General features: G+C 46.7%; 1 protein-coding gene across 1 annotated transcript in view; it reads left to right on the plus strand.

The window, feature by feature from the left end:
* The window catches only part of LOC140197175 (complement component C9-like), a 42172-nt gene that overhangs the window by 4393 nt on the left and 15217 nt on the right, over positions 1-22562 (plus strand). The window contains exons 3-6 of the mRNA XM_072257086.1: positions 682-826; positions 18299-18440; positions 20460-20598; positions 21012-21215. Coding sequence (XP_072113187.1) covers positions 682-826; positions 18299-18440; positions 20460-20598; positions 21012-21215 — 630 coding nt within the window. The remainder of the gene's footprint in view (positions 1-681; positions 827-18298; positions 18441-20459; positions 20599-21011; positions 21216-22562) is intronic.

Below are 22562 nucleotides of genomic sequence, written 5' to 3' on the forward strand. Positions count from 1 at the left end.
TTTGTGTGGATTGTGAAAGGCAATGGACGGTTGCAGACTCTGCTAGCTGCTTTATGGGTACAACCCTCCCCACAGACAAAATGCCGATCCCCAAGAAGGCAACATCCGTCAGAGAGGGCCCGGAACTGACAAGATGCGACCTCCCCTCATTACCACCACTGGGGCTGCAGTACAGGAGCCTCATTCCCTCAACTCCACCATCAGATTTCTGAACTGCCCATGAACCCATCAACACTCAGTATCTCTATCTTGTTCCAGTTATTAATGTTTGTAACTTAACGGTAATTATTTTCATGTATTGCACAGTGCTACTGCTGAAAATCAGTTTTCACGATGTACGCCAGTGATAATAAACTTGATTCTGGCATAGGCAGAGGTGAGACAGGCCAGTGTGGGTGGGGGGTCATTGACATTCAGTGTATCCCCTGGTGAAGGTCCTCACACAGTGCTGTTGGGGGAGGGAGTTCGATATCCACCCCCAGCCAGGATTTCCAGATCAGGACGGTGTGTGTTGTGGAGGGGAACCTGCAGCTGGTGGTGTTTCCTGTCACTCTCTGCCATGAGCCTTCCAGATAGGGACTGTGGTAATGAGTCGCTGAGGGGCCTAACATGGTCACTGGGGCAAAGCCTCCCCACCGACATGCTTTGAGATGCTGTGACTAATGTCTACTTTCTGAACAGTACCGGTCAAGGAGCATAATCCAGTTTGGGCAGTTCGGCGGCAGGACGTGCACTGACATCCTGTCCGAGGAGCGGCCATGTCCCGTCACGGGCAACTGCGAGGAGGAGCCCGTCAACTGTGGAACAAACTTCCAGTGCCAAGACGGTAATGCAGCTCTGTGCGTTTGTGATGTGTGTGTGTGTATGTGTGTGTGTGTGTGTGAGAGAGAGAGAGAGAAAAGTGTGTCTGTGGGTGTAAGAGAAAGAAAGATGAGTCGGTGTTTGTGAGAGAGAAAGAAAGGTGAGTGTGTGTGTGAGAGAAAGAACAGTGTGTCAGTGTGTGTGAAAGAGAACAGTGTGTTTCTGTGTGTTTGAGTGACAGGTGTATATTCTGTGTGTGTGTGAGAGAGAGAGAGAGAGGTGTGTTAGAGAGAGGTGTCTGTGTGTGCGATCAAAAGCTGTGTGTGCATGTGTATATATATACTGTGTGTGTGAGAGAGAGGTGTGTGGCGTGTGTTTAATATTTCTATAATATTTGAGTGTGGGCACGTGGCCAAGTGGTTAAGGCATTGGACTAGTGACCTGAAGGTCGTGATTTCGAGCCCCAGCTGAGGGAACGTGTTGTGTCCTTGGGCAAGGCACGTAATCACACATTGCTCTGCGACGACACTGGTGCCAGGCTGTATGGGTCCTGATGCCCTTCCCTTGGACAACATTGGTGTCGTGGAGAGGGGAGACTTGCAGCATGGGCAACTGCTGGTCTTCCATACAACCTTGCCCAGGCCTGCGCCCTGGAGAGTGAAGACTTTCCAGGTGAAGATCCACGGTCTCGCAAGACTAACGGATGCCTTATAATATTTGAGTAACCTTGTATAAAGATTGGCTGACTAAGCATTCTTGTTTATTTCTATAATTCATTGGGTTAAGTGTACAAACACATGAGTAGCATGCATCATCAAGCTGCCACTTGATACATGCCCCTCGCCTAAAGTAAAACTCCAAGCTGGACCTGCAATCACAGACTCACACATCTTCCTTTGAATTAGTTTAATGTTTTGAAGGTGCAGAACATAACTTGTGAGTGTGTGTGTGTGTATATACCACTTGGCGACAGCTGTGTAGGGACGGGGTTCGTATTCTGGAGATGGAAAGAACAACCAGAAGACAGCAGAAGAGAGCCAGGAGAAATGCAGCCATGGTAGCCACCACTACCACATATCCATGTCCCACCTGCAATAGAGCTTGTGGGTCCAGGATAGGACTGTATAGTCATCAAAGATCTCACCGTTAAAGGAGTGGACATCGTCATCGGATTTTGATGGATAACCAAAGAAATGTGTGTGTCTGAGTGAGTGAGTGAGTGTGTGTGTGTGTAAGAGATGTGTGGGTGTTGATGAGTGTGGCCATGATGGGTGTGTGTGTGAGAGAGAGGTATGTGTGTCAGAGGTGTGTACAGTGCCCTTAAAATGTTTTCAACCTCTTGGAAGTTTTCATGTTTTATTGTTTTACAACATTGAATCACAGTGGATTTAATTTGGCTTTTTTGACACTGAATCTACGAGATACTGACTTGAATCTACTAAATACTGACTTGAAGGAGATGAATACTTATGCAATCAATGATTTTGTGTTTTATATTTGTAATTAATTTAGATCACTTTCTAGAGAGGTTTTCATTTTGACACAGAAGTCTTCATGTTGGTCAGTGTCAAAAAAGCCAAATTAAATCCACTGTGATTCAATGTTGTAAGTGTAAGGAGTTTCTTCTTTTATGTTACTGCGTATGTTAATTAAAATGGCTTCTTTGTTATGTTAAATGCTGAGAAAGTTCTCTCGCTAGCAGTTTGCTTGGGTTATATCATGTTATATCATTGATAACAGAGCAAATGAAGCAACGGGTGTCCATGTTATTCTTTCTTGGGGTGTTATGCTGTCTCATATGGCTGGGAACCAGGGGTTTTGGCGGGGAGTTGGAGGAGAGATCAGGAGGACGACGGACATGCTGGGAGTGCTCTGGTTGATCACTTCGGGTGGACCCGAGCTGTGAGTTGAAGGGGTCAGAGTGGATCGCAGGGGGAAGGAAGAAGGTCCTGAGCTCCAACTGTGTGCACGAAGAAACTGAACTTTGATAAGTCTGGTGCCTTTTTCTTTTCCTTTTGTATTGTATCTCTAGTAATCTCATAGTTCTAGTAAGATTTATAAAGTGTAATTTGTAAAACGTACACTGTATGCTGGCTGGTGTTTGAAGCTGAATCAGGTGGCGTTTGCACAGCAACCGACGTAACCGGGAGACAGGGTTGGGCGGCGGACGGGGTTTCCCCTAGATAAATACAAACCAATGTAGCTGAGTGTTACATAAGGGAATAAAACATGGGACATTCCGGGGGGGAGGGGGTGAATACTTTTTATAGCACTGTATGTGTATTGAAAGGTGTGTATGGAGGGCATCTGTCTGCAGTATATGTAATGTAATGGCTCCGTCTGTCTAAGTAGACAATGGATGCGCCCGTTCCGGGGCGCAGACCTGGGCGATGAATATGGAGATCCTGGGCTGCCCAGACATCAAGATCCCCATCTCGGCCTCGTGGAAGTGGTCCAAAGGAATGCGAAACAGTACATTTGACATCAGCTTGGCTGCAGGAGCTGCCGGGAGGTGACGTGATACGTCATCCAACCACCTTAGGGGCTCCACTCCGGATTGTGTAGGGTTTTCTCCTTAGCCTTCTCTTCTCCCGAAGATACCCACAAGGCAGTGGGATCCGTAACCCTGGATAGGGGCCCACACCGGGTACTGTCAGCCGGAGCCAGCTGAGCCCAGGACTGGTGTAAGGCAGGGTTGTCACGCCCTGTAGTAGTGACATATGGAGCCACTACCCTAGCAGTATATGTATAGTGTCTGTTTATGGTTGTATAGCAAGTTCTGTATGAACAACTGTAGCAGTGTGATTATGTTACACTGCTCATTGATTATATTGCAATTCAGTCATACTTACAGTCCTATGTATTGCATACCCTACAGTCTGACAGTCTGACCGTTCAGGAGAACCCTATGTTGTGGCTGAGCATATCCTACAGTCTGACGGTACAGGTGAACCCTGTGTTATGGCCAAGTTGGGTATAGAAATACACCCTTACAGAATTCCTGGGTCACGATCTGAAAATCTGAGAAATGGAATAAATTTGCTCCTGTGGAATTCGCTTGGATACAAAATAGAATTTTATCAACCGCAGATTTGCACAGACGATGCAACCCCACTCTGGAAATCATGATATGGATTGTTGTCTATATTGACTGGTAGATTGTGATGTCAAGAGTCCTCCTGCAATTCTGTCTACACTTCTTCTTGCTTCAGTAAAGCAGACAACATAATCAAAGACCTCACCCACGCCAGACATTCTCTCTTCTCCCCTCTCCCACTGGGTAGAAGATACAAAAGCCTGAAAGCACATCCCACCAGGCTCAACGACAGCTTCAGCAGCTCACCGACAACCAACGCTGGCACTGCACAGGGATGTTTGCTGAGCCCACTCTCTCCACCGCCACACAGCACACACAAAATGCTGAAGGAGCCCTGAAACGCTGACTGTACTCTTTTCCTAGATGCTGCCTGGCCTGTTGAGTCCCTCCAGCATTTTGTGTGTGTTGCTTGGATTTCCAGCATCTGCAGATGTTCTCTTGTTTGTGACTGGCTCTCTATACCTGCGACTGTGTGGCTAGACACAGCTCAAAGAGAATCTTTAGATTTGTTGATGATACAACCATTGTTGGCAGAATTTCAGATGGTGATGAGAGGGTGTACAGGAGTGAGATATGCCAACTAGTGGAGTGGTGCTGTAGTAACAACCTGGCACTCAACGTCAGTAAGACGAAAGAGCTGATTGTGGACTTCAGGAAGGGTAGGGTGAGGGAACACAAACCAATCCTCATGGAGGGACCAGAATGAAAAAGGGGAGCAAATACAGTAGTCAATGTGTATACCTCAATGCATGGAGAATAGGAAATGAGGTGGATGATCTTGTTGCACGATTACAGGTTGTCAGGTGTGATGCTGTGGCCATCACTGAATCATGGCTGAAGAATGGTTGGAGTTGGGAACTGAATGTCCCAGGTTACACATTGTATCAGAGGGATAGGAAGGTAGGCAGAGGGGCTGGTGTGGCTCTGCTGGTAAAGAATGGTATCAAATTGGTAGAAAGATGTGACATAGGATCGGAAGATGTCGAATCCTTGTGGGTTGAGTTGAATTGAATTGATTTTATTACTTACATCCTTCAAAAAACATGAGGAGTAAAAATCTTTATGTTACGCCTCCATATAACCATATAACCATATAACAATTACAGCACGGAAACAGGCCATCTCAGCCCTTCTAGTCCGTGCTGAACACTTACTCCATCTAAATGTGCAATGTGCAATTTATAGTAATTTATAATAAATAGTATGTACAACAGGACAGTCAATATAACATAGAAATACAATTGTATCAGCATGAATTAATCAATCTGATGGCCTGGTGGAAGAAGCTGTCCCGGAGCCTGTTGATCCTGGCTTTTATGCTTTGGTACCATTTCCCGGATGGTAGCAGCTGGAATAGATTATGGTTGGGGTGACTCGGGGCCCCAATGATCCTTTGGGCCCTTTTTACACACCTGTCTTTGTAAATGTCCTGAGTAGTGGGAAGTTCACAACTGCAGATGCGCTGGGCTGCCCACACCACTCTCTGCAGGGTCCTGCAATTGAGGGAAGTACAGTTCCCATACCAGGCAGTGATGCAGCCAGTCAGGATGCTCTCAGTTGTGCCCCTGTAGAAAGTTCTTAGGATTTGCGGGCCTACACCAAGCTTCTTCAATCGTCTGAAGTGAAAGAGGAGCTGTTGTGCCTTTTTGTTACCACACAGCTGGTGTGTACTGACCTCATGAGATCCTCAGTGATGTTTATGCTGAGGAACTTAAAGCTGTTCACCCTCTCAACTCCAGATCCATTGATGTCAATAAGGGTCAGCCTGTCTCCATTCCTCCTGTAATCCACAACCAGCTCCTTTGTCTTTGTGACACTGAGGGAGAGGTTGTTTTCTTGACACCACTGTGTCAGGGTGATGACTTCTTCTCTGTAGGCTGCCTCGTTATTATTTGAGATTAGGCCAATCAGTGTAGTATCATAAACAAATTTAATTAGCAGATTGGAGCTGTGGGCGGTGACACAGTCATGGGTATACAGAGAGTAAAGGAGGGGGCTTAGTACACAGCCCTGAGGGGAACCTGTGTTGAGAGTCATGGGGCAGAGGTGAGGGAGCCCACTCTTACCTCCACCTGGCGATCTGACAAGAAGTCCAGGATCCAGCAGGGTGAAGGCCGAGGTCTCTGAGCTTCTTGTCGAGTCTGGTGGGGGGAGGTGGTTGGGATTATGGTGTTGGATGCGGAACTGTAGTCCAAGAACAGCATTCTCACGTAAGCATCCTTCTCCAGATGTGTAAGGACGGTATGTAGAGCTGTGGCTATTGTGTCATCTGTCGATCGGTTGTGTTGGTAGGCGAATTGTAGAGGATCCAGTGTAGGTGGTAGCAAGCTGCAGATGTAATCTTTGACCAGCCTCTCGAAGCTTTTGCTTATTATTGAGGTGAATGCGACAGGACGCAGTCGTTCAGACATATTACCTTAGTCTTTTTTGGCACAGGGACAATGGTGGATGTTTTGAGGCAGGAGGGCACGCTACACTGGGAGAGGGAGAGATTAAAAATGTCTGTAAACACACCTGCCAGTTGTGCTGCGCACATCCTGAGTACCCGCCCTGGGATGCCATCCGGTCCCACAGCCTTGCGACTGTCCACTCACTGGAAACACCTGCATACTTCACCTCAGAGATGACCAGGGTGCAGGTCACATCATGAGCAGATCTCCTCAGGGTCTCAGTGTTGGCAACATTGAATTGAGCGTAAAAAATATTTAGCTTGTCTAGGAGAGAGGCAGCGATATTGGAAACTCCACTGTGCTTAGCTTTGAAATCTGCGATGGTGTGCAGACCTTGCCATGAGCTGCGTGTGTTGTTGGTGGAGAGTTGTGACTGGGATCTTGTCCCTGCATTGTCGTTTCACTGCCTTGATGACCTTGCGCGGATCGTAGCTGTATTTCTTGAGCTCTTGATGATTACTGGCAACGGAAACTCTTCTGTCGTGCGGTAAGCGCTGCTTGCTCGGAACTGTTGATCCAGGGTTAAGAAACTGCAAAGGTAAAAGGACTTTGATGGCAGTTATGTACAGATCTCCCAACAGTAGCTGGGATGTGAACCACAGTTTACAATGGGAAATAGAAAAGGCATGTCAAAAGGGCAGTGTTATGATAGTCATGGGAGATTTCAACATGCAGGTTGACTGGGAAAATTAAGTTAGTAGACTCAAGGGAGTGAGTTTGTAGAATGCCTAAGAGATAGCTGTTTAGAGCAATTTGTTGTTGAGCCTACTAGGGAATCAGCTATACTGGATTGGGTGTTATGTAATGAACCGAGGTGATTAGGGAGCTTAAGGTAAAGGAACCCTTAAGAGACAGTGATCACAATATGACTGAGTTCAACTTGCAATTTGACAGGAAGAAAGTAAAGTCTGATGTGGCAGTGTTTCAGTGGAGTAAGGGAAATGACGGTGGTGTGAGAGAGGAGTTGGCCAAAGTAAATTGGAAGGAGATGCTGGCAGGGATGTCAGCAGAGCAGCAATGGCGTGAGTTTCTGGAGAAAAATGAGGAAGGTGCAGGATAGATGGATTCCAAAAACAAAGAAATACTCAAAAGGCAAAATAGTACAACCATGCTGACAAGGGAAGTCAAAGCTAATGTAAAAGCAAAAGAGAGAACATACAACAAAGCAAAAATTAACAGGAAGACAGAGGATTGGGAAGCTTTCAAAAACCTAGAGAGGAACCATTAGTAGTGAAAAGATGAAATATGAAGTCAAGCTAGCAAACAATATCGAAGTGGATAGTAAAAGCTTTCTCAAGTATGTAAAAAAATAAAACTAGAAAATGAGGCTGGAGAAATAATAACGGAGGACAAGGAGATGGCAAATGAACTACATGAGTATTTTGCATCAATCTTCACTCCCGCATGGGAGGTTAGTTAGGAAAATTCAGTCGCTAGATATACATGGAGAGGTGGTAAATTGGATTAGACATTGGCTGGATGGAAGAAGCCAGAGAGTGGTAGTAGAGAATTGCTTCTCCGAGTGGAGGCCTGTGACTAGTGGTGTGCCACAGATATCCGTGCTGGGTCCATTGTTATTTGTCATCTATATCAATGATCTGGATGATAATGTGGTAAATTGGATCAGCAAATTTGCTGATGATACAAAGATTGGAGGTGTAGTAGACAGTGAGGAAGGTTTTCAGAGCTTGCAGAGGGACTTGGACCAGCTGGAAAAATGGGCTGAAAAATGGCAGATGGAGTTTAATACAGACGAGTGTGAGGTATTGCATGTTGGAAGGACAAATCAAGGTAGAACATACAGGGTTAATGGTAGGGAACTGAGGACTGCAGTGGAACAGAAGGATCTGGGAATACAGATACAAAATTCCCTAAAAGTGGCGTCACAAGTAGATAGGGTCGTAAAGAGAGCTTTTGGTACATTGGCCTTTATTAATCGAAGTATTGAGTATAAGAGCTGGAATGTTATGATGAGGTTGTATAAGGCATTGGTGAGGCCAAATCTGGAGTATTGTGTTGAGTTTTGGTCACCAAATTACAGGAAGGATATAAATAAGGTTGAAAGAGTGCAGAGAAGGTTTACAAGGATGTTGCCGGGACTTGAGAAACTCATTTACAGAGAAAGGTTGAATAGGTTGGGACTTTATTCCCTGGAGCATAGAAGAATGAGGGGAGATTTGATAGAGGTATATAAAATTATGATGGGTGTAGATAGAGTGAATGCAAGCAGGCTTTTTCCACTGAGGCAAGGGGAGAAAAAGGCCTGTTTCTGTGCTGTAGTTTCTATGGTAAAATATGAAATAAGTCACCCGGACCAGAGGAACTGCACCCTTGGGTTCCGAGAGAAGTAGCAGTAGAGATTGTGGAGGCATTAGTAATGATCTTATAAAAATCATTAGACTCTGGCATGGTGCCAGAGGACTGGAAAATTACAAATGTCACACCACTCTTTAAGAAAGGAGGAAAGCAGCAGAAAGGATATTATAGACCAGTTAGCATGACCTCAGTGGTTGGGAAAATGTTGGAGTCAATTGTTAAGGAAGAGGTTATGGAGTACTTGATGAAACAGGACAAGATAGGACAAAGTCAGCATGGTGTCCTCAAGGGGAAAACTTGCCTGACAAACCTGCTGGAATTCTTTGAGGAGATTACACGTAGGATAGATAAAAGGGATGCAGTGGATGTTGTATATTTGGATTTTCAAAAGGCCTTTGACAAGTTGCCACACATGAGGCTGCTTACCAAGTTAAGAGACCATAGTATTACAGGAAAGTTACTGGCATGGTTAGAGCATTGGCTGATTGGTAGGAGGCAGTGAGTGGGAATAAAAGGATAATTTTCTGGTTGGCTGCCAATGACTAGTGGTGTTCCGCAGGGGTTGATGTTGGGACTACTTGTCTTTATGCTCTATCAATGATTTAGATGATGGAATAGATGCTTTGTTGCCAAGTTGTAGATGATATGAAGATAGGTGGAGGGGCAGGTAGTGTTGAGGAAACAGGTAGGCTGCAGAAGGACTTAGACAGATTAGGAGAATGGGCAAGAAAGTAGGAAATGAAATACAATGTTGAAAAATGTGTGGTCGTGCACTTCGGTCGAAGAAATAAATGTGAAGACTGTTTTCTAAATGGGGAGAAAATCCAAAAACCTGAGAAGCAAGGAGATTTGGGAGTTCTTGTGCAGAACACCCTGGGTTAACTTGCAGGTTGAGTCAGTGGTCAGAGGAAGGCAAATGCCATATTAGCACTCATTTCAAGAAGTCTAGAATAGAAGAGCAGGGATGTGATGCTGGGGCTCTATAAGGCACTGGTGAGGTCTCACCTTGCGTATTGTGAACAGTTTTAGGCTCCTCATCTAAAAAAAGATGTGCTGATATTGGAGAGGGTCCGGAGGAGATTCACAAGGATGATTCCCGGAATGAAAGGGTTATCATACGAGGAAAGTTTGATGTCTCTGGGTCTGTACTCGCTGGAATTCAGAAGGATTCAGAGGGTTTCCCATGGTGAGGGAGTCTAGGACAAGGGAGCATAGAATAGAGGGGCATCCATTTAAAACAGAGATGTGGAGAAATTTCTTTAGCCAGAGGGTGGAGAACGTGTGGAATTTGTTACCATAGGCAGCTGAGGAGTCCAGGTCATTAAGGGTTTTTAAGACAGAGCTTGATGGATTCTTGATTGGACACAGCATCAAAGGTTACGGGGAGAAGGCTGGGGGGTGGGGCTAAGGAGGGGAAAAAAGGATCAGCCAAACTTCCCAATTCTGCTCCAATGTTTTATGGTCTTATATCGATGCAGCTATAAAGAAGGCAAGACAGCAGCTATATTTCATTTGGAGTTTGAGGAGATTTTGTTTGTCAACTAAAACACATGAAAACTTTGACAAATGTACCATGGAGAGCATTCTGACAGGTTGTATTGTGGTGGCGGGGGGTGGGGGGGGTGGGGAAGACTACTTCACAAGATCGAAATAAGTTGCAGAAAGTTGTAAAATTAGTCGGCTCTATCATGGACACCAGCCTCCATAGTGTCCAAGACATCTTCAAGGAGCAGTGCCTTAGGAAGGCGGCGTCCATCATTAAGGACCCCCACCAACGGGACATGCCAGCTTCACACTGATACTGTCAGGTAGGAGGTACAGAAGCCTGAAGGCACACACTCAGTGATTCAGAAACAGCTTCTTCCCCTCTGCCATCCGATTCCTGAATGGTCCATGAACCCACGAACACTGCCTCACCACTTCTATTATTTCTGTTATTTTGTTCTACTTAAGTTAATTTAACTATTTAATAGACATTTATATAGTTAAATTAACAGTTTTTCCTCTATATTTATTTACAATGTATTGCATTGTACTGCTGCCGTGAAGTTAACAAACTTCATGACATATGCCGGTGATATTAAAATGATTCTGATTTTGTGTGCCCAATTCCCATCAGGAAGGAGGCTATGTAGCATCCACACCAGGACCAGCAGACTGCACTCCCCAAGCAGTGAGGCTGATCAACACCTCCACCCACTAACCCTCCCCTCCACACCCCCAACCACCACACTTCATCATTTCCTGTCAGTCACTTTATGTGTCACTTCATGGACGTACAATTGATTTGTGTATAGAAACTATCTTATGCGTTTATACTTATTTTGTGTATTTTTTTTATTATTGTGTTCCTTATCTTAGTGTTTCTTTTTGTGTTGCTTTGAACCCAGAGTAACAGTTATTTCATTCTCCTTTACACTTGTCTACTGGAAATGATATGGAACAATTTGAATGTTGAATGTTGAATTTTGGGTTCCTGCAGTGTGTTTTGTTTCCAGCATCTGCAGTCTCTTGTGCTCCGTGATGATGGTCACTCTGCCTTCGATGAAACCCCGGACACTAACTCCCCCTGTGTCCACTTAACTGCAGGACCTCTTCCTTCCGGTCAGTTCTCTCCCCCTCTAGTCCCGTACTTTATGGTCTCTTTCTCTCTGGGCACGTGGCCAAGTGGTTAAGGTGTTCGTCTGGTGATCTGAAGGTCGCTAGTTCGAGCCTCAGCTGTGGCAGCGTGTTTGTGCCCTTGAGCAAGGCACTTAATCACACATTGCTCTAGTGACTGTGTGAGGAGTGGCGCCCCACACAGACCTCCAATCTGCACCTTGTAAGGCATGAAAATGCCCGACACAGGCCTCTTATGGTCTGAGTCGACGTTCCCTCCCTCCCTCTTCCCCCTCTCTTTGACCTCACCCACTAATTGCAATTGCCGGATCTATGTATCTTATTCCTGTTCACTCAAGGAATTGGACCGTAAGATCACAAGATATAGGAGCAGAATTAGGCCATTCGGTCCATCTATTCTGTTCCACCATTCCATTATGGCTGATTTAGTTTCCCCTCTCAACCCCATTCTCCTGCCCTCTCTCTATAAGCTTTGACACACTTACTAATCAAGAAACTATCAGATTCCGTTTTAATTATACGCAATGACTTGGCTTCCCACAGTCGTCTGTGGCAATGAATTTCACAGAATCACTTCTGTCTGGCTGAAGAACGCCTGATACCAGAGGGTGTCAATTCAGCTGGGAGGGAGTAAGTTCAAAGGGGGTGTGGGGGACAAATTTATCTTTACAGAGAGTGTGCTGGGTGCACAGAACACACTGCCGGGGTGGGGGAAGGCAGATTCGAGAGAGGCGTTCAAGACACTCTTGGACAGATGCATGAATTGTGATTTGGAATATAGACTTGGTGTAGCAGAGGCAGTTAGTTAGTTTAGTTAAGCATTTAATTACAAGTTTAAGTAGCTTGTGGACCGACATGTCTTTTCCTGTGCTATACTGTTCTACAACTTTCTCTCTAGCCTCCTGCAGAATTCTCTAGAAATTCCACAGCGCCGTGCAAAACTCTTAGGCACATATATATATATATATATATATAGCTTGGGTGCCAAAGACTTTTGCACAGTTCTGTATTTGTCAACATGTTTTTTTTGTGGTAACAGTACAGTGAAATATATAAAATTACTACAGTACTGTGCAAAAGTCTTCAGCTCCCTGCACCCTACGTGTCTGAGACTTCTGCACTGTATTTTATATAATGTTTGTCTTTACTTATGATTTTTAATTGTGTTGTATATTTTTATGAGTATACCAACATGATTATCAACAGAACTGCTCCGGGAATACTTTACAGTGGGAGTGATGAGAGAGACCTCTGTCGATCAGGGTCAACCATGGACATTGTGTCCGAGCTGCCTAGATACACAAGCCAGGGCAGTACGATATGGAGAGCACGCTGTTGTCCAGGTAGCAGGCTTCCGCTCTCCGAGCATCTGATGAACCCAAAGGAACGGCAGAGACCGGTACCGGTGTCATTGCAAGAGTTTCCAGTCAGGGTTCAATTCCACATAGGACTGCCGGAGGGAGTAACTCTGGATTTTTTCCTCGGGGCTTACTCCTGAAGCCTTCCCCAGGAGTGGGATTAGCCACGAGGCAGTGGAGGTTTGAGAACAGAGTTTTTCTTCTCCTAGATGAGCTGACAACCACAGCTGACGAGCCCCATCTGCCCAAAGCGACTGGTTTTAAGATGCTGGTAACCCACCTTTGCCCCTTCTCCTATCAGTAGAAACGGTTCCTCCGGGCTTAGTAGCTACGCCACTCGCGAAGGCCAGGAGCTGGACTTGGTTGTCAGAGGCTATTTCAGGCGCACGCCATTGGGATAGGGGATAGGTAGTGGATCTTGTACCTATTACCACCCTCAGCTGTAACAATGTTAACCCTTTACAACGGGTAGTCAAAACTGCCCAACGCATCGCTGGCACCAGCCTACCCAGCATTAACCTCATATTTACACAGAAAGGTGGCAATAAAGGGCAGGTGACATCATGAATGATCTCACTCCCACCCCACCTCTCACTCATGGACTGTTTGTCCCACTCCCATCAGGACCACACCAGGACCACCAGACTCAAAAACAGTTACTTTCCCCGAGCAGTATGTCTGATCAACACCTCCACCCACAAACCCACCCCTCCACACCCCCAACCACCACTACTTTATCATTTCCTGTCAGTCACCTTATGTACAGACACTGCTGTGCCTACAGTCACTTTATGGACACACAATCAATCTGTGTATATAAGCTATTTTATGTATTTATATTTATTGTGTTTGTTTATTGTTGTGTTTTTCAGCTTATTGTGTTTTTTTGTGACCCACCAGATCTGGAGTAACAATTGTTTTGTTCCTCTTTACATAAAACATTAATCAATCTTGACCTTGAATCTCGTACACAGGAGACCGCCATGTTACAGTCATTCAGGTCATAGACATCCACCCTTACATAATTCACAAGGATTTGAGATGTGGAATAAAATTAGCTTTGTGAAATGATCTGTCTGGATGGCATGCAAAGCTTTTTACAGTATCTCAGCACGTGCGGTAATAGTAGACCAGTTATCAGTGCCAAAAGTGGCAGCTCTGACAAACCCTGGCTTCATTTCTCTGTCTCTCTAACACTGTTCTGTGGGCCTGAAGAGCCCTGACGAAGGGCGTCAGCCCGATGTGTCAACTGTTTACTCCTCTCCCTAGATGCTGCCTGACCTGCTGAGTTGCTCCAGCATTCTGTGTCTGTTGCTCTGGATTTCCAGCATCTCTTGTGCTTACAATACTGTGCAAAAGTCTTATTTATATATATATAATATATCGCTAGGGTGCCTACGACGTTTGCACAGTACTGTGGTAACTTTATCTATTGCACTTGCACTGCTGCAGGAAAAAAATAAATTTCACCATGTGTGAGTGATGATAAACCTGATTCTGATCTGGGTCACTATAGTGGACTGAGAGTGGGAAGAGGGCAGGGGAGGGGAATCATGGCTGGTAAAGGGGAAGGGAGAGGGGAGGGAGCGGGAAGCATCAGAGAGACATTCTGTAATGAGCAATTGTTTGGAAGCAAATGACCTATCCTAGTGTCTCAGGGCTGGGTATGTCTGCACCGGCACCATCCCCACCCCTGGCATTCCTTCTCTACCAACCGTCCCCCACCCCTCCACCTTCGCCATTCCCAACGGCCTTTGCTCCCGTTAGGTTTACAAACTCGCTCTCTGTTCTACATTGACAAAAACAGTACCCTGCAGGAGCCCCAATCAGCCTAGCTGTATACATTCCGAGACAAATGGACTAGCTTACATGGTCTCCTTCAGTTGTCCCGTGTTTTCTTTCTTGTTGCCGATTGGCGGGTGGGCAATGTGTTACTATTTTTCCCGATGAGGGAGGGGTTGGGGATTCGGGGTCTGATGCTTTTGTTGGGGTTTTTCCATGTGAGTGACCCAGTGGTTTTTGTGTGTGAGAGAGGGGTTGGGGTCTGATGTTATCATTGCCGTTTTTTTGGCTTGGGAGGGGCTTGGGCGTTAGGGGTGTGATGTTTCAGCTGCCGTGTCCGGGTGGGCAATCTGTTAGATTTTTCTGCAAGGGAGGGGTTGTGGGGTTTTGGGCTTGCGAGTTTTGTTTCTTTTCCTTGTTCATGCAGGTGGGGGGGGCATGGTTTGATATCTTTCCTTTCAACGACTTCCATGGTTTTCTGTATTTTGTGGCTATCTAGAGAAGACAGATCTCAGAGTTGTATTCTGCATGCACTTTGATGTATATGTGCCTAAGACTTTGCACAGTACTGTGCATTTTGTTCTGCAAAGTGTTTTCTTTTCCACTGCCTTGATCATTGTGCAATGATCTTTCTGGGAGGTACGATAAGCTAAAGCTTTTCACTGTGTTCAGGTACATGTGGACAGAGCTCAGCACATCAGAGAAACCAGCCTCCCCTCCATGGACTCCATCTACACTTCCTGCTGCCTCGGTAAAGCAGCCAACATGCCCACCCCAGACATTGTCTCTCACTCCCACCCCTCATGAGGTAGAGGCCACAGAGTCCTGATGAAGTGTTTCAGCTTGAAACGTTGACTGTTTATTCCTCTCTTTGAATAGAGTCTTTTAAGAGACTCCTGGATTGGTACATGGAGCTGAGAAAAGTAGAGGGTTATGCATAACACTGGGTAATTTTTAAGGTAAGGACATGTTTGGCACAGCTTTGTGGGCCAAAGGGCCTGTATTGTGCTGTAGGTTTTCTATGTTTTCTCTTCATAGATGCTGCCTGACCTGCTGAGTTCCTCCAGCGTTGCTCTGAATTTCCAGCATCTGCAGAATCTCTTGCATCTAAGATATGAAAGTCTGAAATTACGTACCAGCAGGCTCAAGGACACCCTGCTGTTACCAGACGTTTGAATGGGCCACTCATACTTCTCAAAATGAACACTTCAGCTCACAATCTAGCCCACCGTGGCTCTCACACCTTACTGTCATCCTACACTGCACTCTCTCTGTAACACTTCACTGAGCATTCTGGTTTCCTTTTGCATGATCTCAACGTGCTGATGTCATAGAGTCATAGAGAAGTACAGCACAGAAACAGGCCCTTTGGCCCATCTAGTCCATGCCGAGCCACTTAAACTGCCTACTCCCATTGACCTGCACTGGAACCATAGCTCTCCATATGCCTACTATACATGTACCCACCCAAACTTCTCCTTGAAGCTGAAATAGAACTCGCATTCACCACTTGTGTTGGCTGCTCGTTCCACACTCTCACCTCCCTCTGAGTGAAAAGGTTCCCCTTAAACTCTTCACCTTTCACCCTTAACTCATGACCTCTAGTTCTCGTCTCACCCAATCTCAGTGGAAAAAGCCTGCTGGCATTTACCCTGTCGATACCCCTCATAATTTTGTATATCTCTGTCAAATCTCCTCTCAGTCTTCTACGTTCTAAAGAATACAGTCCTAACCTATTCAATCTTTCTTAATAACTCAGGTCCCCCAGACCCGGCAACATCCTTGTAAATTTCTCCGTGCTCTTTTAACCTTATTTACATCTTTCGTGTAGGTAGGTGACCAAAACTGCACGCAATACTCCAAATTTGTCCAATGTCTCATACAACTTCAACATAACATCCCATTTCTTGTATTCAATACACTGATTTATGAAGGACCATGTGACAAAAGCTTTCTTTACGACCCTATCTACCTGTGACACCACTATCAACAAATTATGGCCTTGTATTCCCAGACCCCTTTGTTCTACCCTAGTCCCTAGCACCCTACCGTTCACTGTGTAAGACCTACCCTGGTTGGTCCTACCAAAGTGCAAAACCTCACACGTGCCTGCATTCAATTCCATCTGACATTTTTCAGCCCAGTTTTCCAACTGATGCAGAACCCTCTGCAAGCCATGATCTGTCTGGGTGGCAGGCAAACCACTGTATCATGGTATGTGTGACAAAAATGATCAACAGTCCAAAGCAAGTTTATTTTCAAGTCACCACATAAAACCCTGTGATACATTTCCTTGCGGGCATACTCAGTAAATGCATGGTAGAACAATAGCCATAATCGAAACAATGCAAGATCACATCTACTTGGGCAGTCTTTCTAACCAATTACCAATTTTACTGTGAAACATAGAAACATAGAAAACCTACAGCACGATTACGGCCCTTCGGCCCACAAAGCTGTGCCAAACATGTAATTACTTTAGAAATTATCTAGGGTTACCCATAGCCCTCTATTTTTCTGACCTCCATCTACCTGTCTAGGAGTCTCCTGAAAGACCCTATCGTATCCGCCTCCACGACCATTGCTGGCAGCCCATTCCACACACTCACCACTCTCTGTGTAAAAAAATTTACCCCTGACATCTCCTCTGTACCTGCTTCCAAGCACCTTAAAACTATGCCCTCTCATGTTAGCCATTCCAGCCCTGAGAAAAAGCCTCTGACTATCCACACGATCAATGCCTCTCATCATCTTATACACCTCTATCAGGTCACCTCTCATCCTCCGTTGCTCCAAGGAGAAAAGGCTGAGTTCACTCAACCTATTCTCATCAGGCATGCTCCCCAATCCAGACAACATCCTTGTAAATCTCCTCTGCACCCTTTCTATGGTTTCCACATCCTTCCTATAGTGAGGCAACCAGAACTGAGCACAGTACTCCAAGTGGGGTCTGACCAGGGTCCTATATAGCTTCAACATTACCTCTCGGCTCTTAAACTCAATCCCACAATTGAGGAAGGCCAATGCACCGTACGCCTTCTTAACCACAGAGTCAACCTCGGCAGCAGGCTTTGAGTGTCCTATGGACTCGGACCCCAAGATCCCTCTAATCCTCCACACTGCCAAGAGTCTTACCATTAATACTATATTCTGCCGTCATATTTGACCTACCAAAATGAAACACCTCACACTTATCTGGGTAGAACTCCATCTGCCACTTCTCAGCCCAGTTTTTCATCCTATCAATGTCCCACTGTAACCTCTAACAGCCCTCCACACTATCCACAACACACCCAACCTATGTGTCATCAGCAAACTTACTAACCCATCCCTCCAGTTGGCACCAGTACCATGTGACCCTGTCTAGGTGGAGCACAGGTTGTCTACAGGTAAAGCGATGGCACGGGCTCGAGCTCGGGAGGTGACTTTTGGGTCGTCTTGTGCACTAGTTCCACACACGAGATCAGAATCAGAATCGGGATTGTTATCGCTGACACAATGTCACCAAATTTGTTGCTTTGCGGTAGCTGTACATTGCAGTGCATAAAAAACTATAAATTACAAAAAGAAAATTAAATTAAGTAGAGCAAAAATAGTGAGTTAGTGTTTGCGGGTTCATTGTCGATTCAGAAATCTGGTGGTGGAGGGGAAGAAGCTGTTCCTGAATCGTTGAGCGTGAGTCTTCAGGCTCTTGTGCCTCCTCCCTGAGGGTAGCAATGAGAAGAGGGCATGGGTGCTGGGGGTCCTCAATGATGGATGCCATTTTCTTGAGGCCTCGCCTTTTGAAGACACCCTCAATGCTGGGGAGGCTCATGCCCACACTGGAACTGATAGGGTGGGAGAACTAAAGAGCTTCACCTCCTGTCTCCTCACAGGGCACTGTGTCAACAGGAGGCTGAAGTGTAACGATGATGACGACTGCGGTGACTTCAGTGATGAGGATGATTGCGAGGACACCCGCTCACCTTGTAGGAGGCAGGCGGAACCCTTGGAAATGGCACACATTGCTGGTTCTGGGTAAGTACCAACACACTCCGTAAAACCATAGGACATAGGAACAAAATTAGGCTGTTCAGCCTATCGAGTATTCCCCACCATTTCACCATGGGTGGTTTACACTTTCCTCTCAACCCCATTCTGCTGTCTTCTCTCCCCAACATCTGATTCCATTAATAATCACCTAAACAGTCAATAGCTTTACAACAGTGAGATGGAAGCTGTCCTCAAGCCAGGTAGTACATGCCTTCAGGCTTTGGTATCTTTTGCCCGATGGCAGGAGGGAGAAGAGAGAATGTCTGGAGTTGGTGGCGTCTTTGATTATGTTGGCTGCTGTACTGAGGCAGTGAGAAGAGTAGACAGAGTCCACGGAGGGGAGGCTGGTTTCTGTGAAGTTCTGAACTGTGTCACAACTCTCTGTGGTTTCTTGTGGTCCTGCTGTGCCGAGCTGCGGTGCATCTGGATAGGATGCTGTCCGTGGTGCATCTACCTGAGGTGAATTTGTTCGGCCTCCAAAGAGTTTTCATTGATTTACCATAAGAGGACAAAATTCAGTGAAGAATCGAAGGTGTTGGTGAGCTCTCTTGGCTGTGGTGTTGGGCTGGGGCAGGCTAGTGGCCGAGGAACTTGAAGTGCTCGGCCTCAACACTGTTCATGTAGACAGGACCATGTGCACCATCTTCTTCCCTGTTGCCAGTGACACGCTCTTTAGTTTTGTTGAGCTCTCTATCTCCTTGTACTCTGAGTCATTGTTATTCAAGACTTGGCCCATTGCAGTGCCATCACTAGTATTGCAGTTCAAGAGGAATCTGGCCACAAAGTCAGGTACAGGGAGTAGAGCAGGTGCTGAGCACACAACTGTATGGGCAGAAGCATCACCTCCTGGTGGAACACAAGAATCTGGGACAACAGGTTCATAACTCCCCGTCACAGGTAGATAGGATCCTAACGAGAGCTTTTGGTGCATTGGCTTTCATAGATTAGATCAGGAGATGCAATATTGTATAAGGCTTTGGCGAGGCCAAATTTGCAGTACTGCGTGCTGTGCTGGAGAGGTATCAATGATATTGAAAGAGCACAGAGAAAACTTTCAGTAATGTTGCTGGGAATCGAGGACCTGTTGTGTGCTGGGGCAGCAGGCTGAGGGTAGCAGACGCCAACAGAGTCAACAAACTCATTCGTAAGGCCAGTGATGTTGTGGGGATGGAACTGGACTCTCTGATGGTGGTGTCTGAAAAGAGGATGCTGTCCAAGTTGCATGCCATCTTGGTCAATGTCTCCCATCCACTACATAATGTACTGGGTGGGCGCAGGAGTACATTCAGCCAGAGACTCATTCCACTGAGATGCAGCACAGAGTGTCATAGGAAGTCATTCCTGCCTGTGGCCATCAAACTTTACAACTTCTCCCTTGGAGGGTCAGACATCCTGAGCCAATAGGCTGGTCCTGGACTTATTTCATAATTTACTGGCATAAATTACATATTACTGTTTAACTATTTATGGTTCTATTACTATTTATTATTTATGATGCAACTGTAACGAAAACCAATTTCCCCCGGGATCAATAAAGTATGACTATGACTTAGTTAATAGGTTAGGGCTTTATTTCCTGGAGATGGAAGATTGAGGGGAGATTTGATAGGGGTATGCAACATTATGAGGGGAATAGAGAGGGTAAATGCAAGCAGGCTTTTTCCACTGAGTTTGGGTGAGATTAGAACTCGAGGTCATGGGTTAAGGGTGAAAGGTGAAATATTTAAGGGGAACACGAGGGGAAACTTCTTCATTCAGAGGGTAGTGAGAGTATGGAATGAGCTGCCAGCACAAGTGGTGGATGTGGAGACAATTTCAACGTTTAAGACAAATTATGATAGGTATATGGGATGCAGGGCTGTGGTCCAGGTGCAGGTTGATGGGACTAACAGTTTAGCACAGAGAGGATGTGTGGAAGGCCTGTTTCTGTATTCTACCGCTCTATGAGTCCGGTTTGGTAGGGGAGTGGGCAGCCATCTCACACCTGCTGCCCTGGGTCCACAGGGCCAATATCCTGGGGATGGAGCCTTTGAGAAATCCTTTCAACAACAACCTCTACAACGGGATGTGCAACACGGTTTACGATGGCATCGAGAGGGCCCGCATCCGTATCCCCTGGAACATCAACACATTCCGCTACCAGGTCACAACGCGCAGTCCCGGAGGAGGGGGGGAGGCCAGTGGGAGAGGATGGAGGGAGGAGGAGGGAGGGGAGGGAGAGAGGACAGATGGGGAGGGAAGGTGAGGAAGAGAGGAGATAAGGGGAAGGGGAGGAGGGAGTGGAGGGAGGAAGAGCGGCCAGAGGGGGAAAGAGCTGATGAGGGGAGAGAGGTTGGAGGGAGGAGAGAGAAGGTAGGGCGTTTTTGGGAGGGTGAGGGAATGGAGTTGTTGGGAGGGGGTAGGGAGTTGTTGGGAGGGGAGGGAATGGAGTTGTTGGCAGGACAGAAGGGAGGGTAGGGAGTTGTTAGGATGAGACTGTAGGTGTAGAGGGGGCACGAGGGTGGTGGGTATGACCTTTCTCCAAATGAACACTGTGCTCCCCTCCCACCTACCCAGACATACGCCCGGCAGCAGTTCACCACCGAGGTGTACGAAAGCTCCAGCGAAGTCATCAAGAAGTTCTTCAAGGAGATCACCGGCAAATTCCACGCGGGGTTCTCACTGAAAATAAACAAGAAGGTGAACTTCTCAGCTGGGTTGCACGTCAGCGCCAACTTCAGCAAAAGCTTCGAGAAACTGCTGACTCACAAAGAGTTCCAGGTGACGAACTGACACTGTGGGGGGGTGGGGGGGTCTCCGGTACGGGGAGGGCAGAGGCACAGGGGGAGCCTAGAGAGGGGTCAGGAGTAAACAGGGTACAGGGAGCAGACAGGGCTGGGGAGGGAAGGGTCAGAGAGGGGACAGGAGTGGGGAGGGAAGGGATAGTGAGCAGGGAGGGGTTAGAGAAGGGACAGCAGTGGGGAGGGAGGGGATAGAGAGGAGGGAGGGGTTAGAGAGGGGACAGGAGTGGGGGGAGGGGATAGAGAGGGGACAGAAGTATGGAGGGAGGGGATAGTGAGGAAGGAGGGGTCAGAGAGGGGACAGGAATGGGGAGGGAGAGTTTAGAGAGGAGGGTACGGTGGGTAAGGGAGGGGTTACAGTAGTAGGGAAGGAGGGCATAGAGAGAAGGGTGTAGTGGGGAAGGAGGGGTAGATGGGGATAGGGTGGTGGTAAAACAGTAAGGAGGAGAGAGACTGTGGGAAAGAAGAGAGAGGAGGAGGTATAGGCGAGGGGTGGGAGAGGGTGGGTGGATACCCATTCATACACTGCAGGGTGACGCTCCCATCTTTAATTCCTATCACCACTGTCTCCCAAGTTGCTTCCTTTCCCTGTGTTCACATTGACATTGATAAGACCACAAGACATTCGAGCAGAATTAGGCCATTCGGCCCATCGAGTCTGCTCTGCTATTCTATCATGGCTGATTTATTTTTCCTGTCAGCCCTATTCTCCCTGTAACCTTTGATGTCAAATCAAATCAAGTTTAATTGTCATTCAAACTGTACATAGATACAGATGAACAAGACAGCGTTGCTGTGGGCCAAAGTGCAAAAACATACACGTGCATTCAAAATAACGAGAATGGGAGGAAAAGAACATAGTCACCTAACTCTCTCAGCCTGACAGCCCACCTGCCTCCCTCAACTCAATGGTCCCACCCTACTCTCTCAGCCTGACGTCCCAATTCGTCTCCCTCAGCTCAATGTCCCGTACCAACTCTCTCAACCCAATGGCCCAACTCGTCTCCCTCAGTCCAACGTCCCAACTCGTCTCCCTCAGCTCAAAAACTCAACTCATCTTCCTCAGCCCGACGTTCCAACTCGTCTCCCTCAGCCCGATGTCCCAACTCGTCTCCCTCAACCCGACATCCCAACTTGTCTCCCTCAACTCAATGTCCTCATCCAACTCCCTCAGCCCGAAGTTCCAACTTGTCTCCCTCAGCCCGACGTCCCAACTCGTCTCCCTCAGCCCAACATCCCAACTCGTCTCCCTCAGCTCAAAAACTCAACTCATCTCCCTCAGCCTGACGTCCCAACTCGTCTCCCTCAGCCCGACGTCCCAACTCGT

The sequence above is a fragment of the Mobula birostris genome, chromosome 5 (genome assembly GCF_030028105.1).
Source record: "Mobula birostris isolate sMobBir1 chromosome 5, sMobBir1.hap1, whole genome shotgun sequence".
NCBI classification, from domain to species: domain Eukaryota; kingdom Metazoa; phylum Chordata; class Chondrichthyes; order Myliobatiformes; family Myliobatidae; genus Mobula; species Mobula birostris.